The sequence below is a fragment of the Cyprinodon variegatus genome, unplaced genomic scaffold (genome assembly GCF_000732505.1).
Source record: "Cyprinodon variegatus isolate N-32 unplaced genomic scaffold, C_variegatus-1.0 Scaffold173, whole genome shotgun sequence".
NCBI classification, from domain to species: Eukaryota; Metazoa; Chordata; class Actinopteri; order Cyprinodontiformes; family Cyprinodontidae; genus Cyprinodon; species Cyprinodon variegatus.
Window position 1 is genome coordinate 1,035,532 of NW_015150626.1, and position 3,231 is coordinate 1,038,762.

The 3,231-nt window shown below is 37.4% G+C and overlaps 1 protein-coding gene across 1 annotated transcript in view; it reads right to left on the minus strand.

Annotated features, from left to right (window-relative positions):
• Positions 1-1,665, minus strand: part of LOC107087092 (activator of 90 kDa heat shock protein ATPase homolog 1-like) — a 7,310-nt gene extending 5,645 nt beyond the window's left edge. Inside the window, exon 1 of the mRNA XM_015378462.1 lies at positions 1,459-1,665. Coding sequence (XP_015233948.1) covers positions 1,459-1,538 — 80 coding nt within the window. The 5' untranslated portion in view covers positions 1,539-1,665. The remainder of the gene's footprint in view (positions 1-1,458) is intronic.
• Positions 1,666-3,231: the final 1,566 nt, after the last annotated feature.

Sequence of the window (3,231 nt, forward strand, 5' to 3'; positions counted from 1 at the left end):
TGTCAGAGTTGGCAAAAAGACCGATTAACCTTTCGTCGTAGTTGTCCATTGTTGTTGTTCCTCGGTTTTTACTAAACATGGCGCAACCTGGCACCAAATCCGGAAGGACGACCGCACAGACAGCCGGAAAGGCATACCAAGGACCAATCGCAGCTGCTTTTTGTCTGCGCATTTCCGGCTGAGGTCTACGCTGTTTTGCGACTATCGTGTAGTCAGGATTTTTTTTGAGGTGCACAACGACGTTTACAGAACCTCTGTCCGGGGGGCGTGGTGACGCACAGAGACATATTTGACGGTTGCAAAGGCTATGCATCAGAAGCATTAATTGGCCTTAAGCCCCCAAACCTGCAGTTTGAATAAAACATCACACTCTGTCAGCGGGAACAAATTGCAAACGGATTTGACAATTATTCATTAAATAGAAAAAAAGGGCAAAACATTGATTTATTGATCTCACGGTGTAGAAATTTACTTGTTAAATCAGTTCAAATAGTCAAAGGAGAAGATAAAGGTACATTGGATGTATAAAGTATATACAGTGCGTCCAAATATGACAGTTTTTTTTTTTTTTTTAATAGTAAGATTATTTTACAGGGTTATTGCACAGCGTATTTACATGGGTTTTAATATATAGCTATTGCACTGGGTGATAGATCATTCGTTTATTTTTTTCCGACAATTTCTTCTGCCATTTTGGTTAATAAGATGTCAATGTGGTGTAAATTGAGAGAGAAAAATGTGTCCTTTTTTCCAGCTCTACAACACATTGAAAACATTATTCTAAAGCTTTTATCAGTTTAGTTTTATCTGACATAACTTTGGACAACCCCATTGAAAAGTCTCAACAGCACTTACCAGGGTTAATAAAAATAAAAACTTGCTAAGCTGAATCAGGAAATTGCTTAACTTATGATTAAATATCATAAAAACTCTACCTAAATCACAAAAAAAAAAAAATCTTCTAACTGGATTGTAATAAATATTTAAGCCTGTATAGATAACAACCGCTTTATAACATCACGCAAACATCTGGAATCTAACGTTTTGTTGGGAAATTATCTGTTGATTACTTGCTTTACTTTAAGGATTGTATGCGCATCAAATAAATATTAATATGTTCCACAGTTTTAATAAATTTTAAATATAATTTAGGACCACTTTGCAGCAGTGTTTGATCTCACCTACGATTATAAGAAGCGAACAAGCTGGATCCATCAAAAGCCAAAGACCGCTAATGCAAAGCCTCGTTAGCTACATGTGACCCTAACCTGAACAGCGTTAGTAAAAGCTGCACAGCTAACTTAAACATCTCTCTGTTATTGTTTGCATTGTTTAATAACCGGTCATGCTTACAACAATGTAATACAAAAGCAATTTGATAGGAAAATGACATCAAAGCGTGCAGTTAGCATTAGCATCAAGCTAACTGCTCATTGCTGTTCTTTCATTCCGTCTCACCAGTGCCAATTGTTGACATTTGTCGCGTCAGCTCTCTCCTCCACGATCCAACGAGGGTCTCCTTCACCCCACTTCGCCATTTGTGCAGATAAATAAGAGATATAATTTATTACAGAACGCTGAATGTGGCAGAGAGCCGGAGGTCTCGCTGTCAGTCTGCCGGGTGGTTGTCCGCCGCACGCTGCTGCTTCTAGAAACCTCTGGCGGTGCTCCTGCGTTTATTCTCCGAACATAGAAAATGCTCGAAACGGAACTTTGTAGAAAGACGTAAAGGTTCCGCCTTACCGGAAGTTGTGTTTCGGAGCGGCAGTCCGCTGTTTGGAATGTACTGCAAGACTTTTGTCTAGAATAAAAATAGCATTTAATTTTTTATAACCAAAGTTTATTTCTGTCTTGATAGCTTATTTTCAGATTTGAGAATAACACTACCATATTTTAGTGTCAGGTGACTTTGCTTAAAAATAATGACGGCCATGTCCTCCTTCAAATCTTTAAATCATTTTATTTTAACATATTTTGAGTGATACAACAATGTAAAGCATCCCTAGCAGTGCATTTAAAAATCAGAGAGATTGCTTTTATTGGTTTTCTCAAACTTGAATTTTTGAGATTGCCTAATCTTTTAGACCAGAGGTCTTCAACAGGGGGTTCGCGACCCCTTGGGGGCAACGGAGGTACTGCATGGGGGTTGCGAAAGTTTTGCTTGATTAGACTTTAAATACACATTAACTTTAAATACACAGTAACATAAATTGTTTTATATCGAACTGATTCTCGGGCGCCGAACAATAGCAGCCCACTGCTCCCCAAAGGGATGTTTTAAATCAGATAGTGAATTTCGTTGCATTGTACTTATGACAGTGTAATGACAATAAAGGTTTTTTTTTTTTATTGTAGAGTTAGATATATCAAAACTTTCTTATAATTTTGATGACTGTGTCTTACAATAATGAAAGAGAAATCCCACATTACATTTCTGTAAATATTAGTATAGCCATATCAGCCGATAACTCCGAACTCACCAGTTAGAGCTTATTGTTGGTGACTGGGATTTTAATTGGGATGTGGAGGGCAGACAGCTTAAGATAGGCTGGCAACCTACCTTATGTTACACAACCTCAGTGAGATGGAGCACTGTAGATGTTGGTCTGAGAAGAGAGAGAGAGACAGAAAAATAAACTGGACCTCAACATTGCAAAGACCAAAAGCATTTTAATGTCCCTGCAGGTTTTGTAGATTGAGATAGAAAGATTTTCCCATCTCCATTGGGAAGCAACTCAAGCTCAATCAGACTGGATAAAGAGAGATCTGAACAGCGGTTTTCAAATCATGCTATGTATTCTTAAATGGATTTGGGTCTGGACTCTGAATTGTCCATTCTTATATTATATACATTATAATTTCCCTTTTTTAACTGTTGAACCTTTAATTTCATAATTTTGTTTACTTATGTTTATCAACTAAACCTGGCAATGATGCTATGGAATACAAACAAAATTTTAAAAGTTTGAAGAGGGGTCTAGTGTCTGCAAGGAGGAGAGGAAAGCCCTGGACCTATGGTGTATAACAGATTCAATGTAAGGCTGAGAATAAGCTCAGAAAAATCAGCACAAAAAAATGTATGTGGGTTAATACCATCCAGCTTCCAGATCTTTGAAAATATAAAGAAATCCAAAATGTTATCCACATTGTTGAGGACCATGCACAAAAACATCCCAAAAGAAATAAGCTAATAGATTAATGTTGTGCCTCATATGCATGCTTAACAAGACC